Here is a 1385-nt window from a genome sequence, read left to right as displayed (position 1 = left end):
AAACATCGAGTAAATAATTTAAGTAATCTTAAAGAACTGATCATTTATTTTCTGTCTCAAAAAAGCACATGAGAATCCACAACTCAAAAGAATCTGGGTATGTATTATTTAGTAGATGAAGAAGCTTAGTAAGTTCAAGGTCACATTAATCAAAAGTGATTTTTTTTCAGGTAATGCAATTATTGATAATATGACAAAATGGAGAATAGGAACAATGTGACAGACTTTGTTCTACTGGGGCTCACGGAGAATCCAAAGATGCAGAAAATCATATTTGTAGTGTTTTTGGTGGTTTACATCCTCTCTGTGGTAGGAAATATGCTCACCATGGTCACTATCACTGCCAGCCCATTATGGGGGTCCCCCATGTACTATTTCCTGGCCTATCTCTCCTTCATTGATGCCTGCTATTCTTCTGTCAATACCCCTAAACTGATTGTAGATTCACTCCGTGAGAAGAAAACCACCACATTCAATGCATGTATGACCCAAATTTTTGGGGAACATTTCTTTGGAGGTGCTGATGTCATCCTGCTTACCGTGATGGCCTATGACCGCTATGTGGCCATCTGCAAGCCATTGCACTACATGACCATCATGAATCGGCAGGTGTGTGGCCTGCTAGTGGGAGTGGTGTGGGTGGGAGGATTTCTTCATGCCACCATACAAATCCTCTTTATCATCTCATTACCCTTCTGTGGCCCTAATGTCATAGATCACTTTATGTGTGATCTGAACCCTTTGCTTAATCTTGTCTGCACTGATACCCACATTCTAGGGCTCTTCGTTGCTGCCAACAGTGGTTTCATCTGTCTGTTAAACTTTCTTCTCTTGATTGTCTCCTATGTGGTCATTCTGCACTCACTAAGGAACCATAGCTTGGAGGCAAGGCGCAAAGCCCTCTCCACCTGTGTCTCCCACATCACAGTGGTTGTCCTATTCTTTGTGCCCTGCATATTTGTGTACATGAGACCTGCAGCTACTTTATCTATTGATAAAGCAGTTGCTGTGTTCTACACTATGATCACACCCATGTTAAACCCGTTAATCTATACCTTGAGAAATGACCAGATGAAAAATGCCATTAGGAAATTGTGTAGTAGAAAAGTTATTTCAGGTGAGAAATAAATACACCTGAAGCTCAACATTGATGCAGTGGAAACAAAGGTCAAATGGGCATTTTGAAATTTCTCAGAAAGGAATACCTACCAAATAAATAATAAGTAAATTATTACAAATGATAACTTCTGAACTGAGTGGAGCAGGAATGTGTGCAAAAAGGAAAAAGCTAAACACAGGATATATTCATATATGTCATATATATTCATATTCATTATGAATATTCACTATCTATAAATTTTAAATTTGAACATATTTTATTAGGA

At 38.6% G+C, this 1385-nt stretch overlaps 1 protein-coding gene across 1 annotated transcript; it reads left to right on the top strand.

The window, feature by feature from the left end:
- Positions 1–198: 198 nt before the first annotated feature.
- LOC100470230 (olfactory receptor 4C46-like) lies at positions 199–1128 on the top strand. Its single transcript, XM_034653265.1, has one exon. The coding sequence runs from the start codon at positions 199–201 to the stop codon at positions 1126–1128; it is 930 nt and encodes a 309-aa protein (XP_034509156.1).
- The last annotated feature ends 257 nt before the right edge of the window (positions 1129–1385 follow it).

The sequence above is a fragment of the Ailuropoda melanoleuca genome, unplaced genomic scaffold (genome assembly GCF_002007445.2).
Source record: "Ailuropoda melanoleuca isolate Jingjing unplaced genomic scaffold, ASM200744v2 unplaced-scaffold75063, whole genome shotgun sequence".
NCBI lineage: Eukaryota > Metazoa > Chordata > Mammalia > Carnivora > Ursidae > Ailuropoda > Ailuropoda melanoleuca.
The sequence above is the reverse complement of the archived record's forward strand: the minus strand, read 5'-3'. Positions and strand labels throughout refer to the sequence as shown.

Excerpts from the sequence above, each read along its gene's own strand:
- LOC100470230 (XM_034653265.1), top strand. The coding sequence starts at position 199 with ATGGAGAATAGGAACAATGTGACAGACTTTGTTCTACTGGGGCTCACG.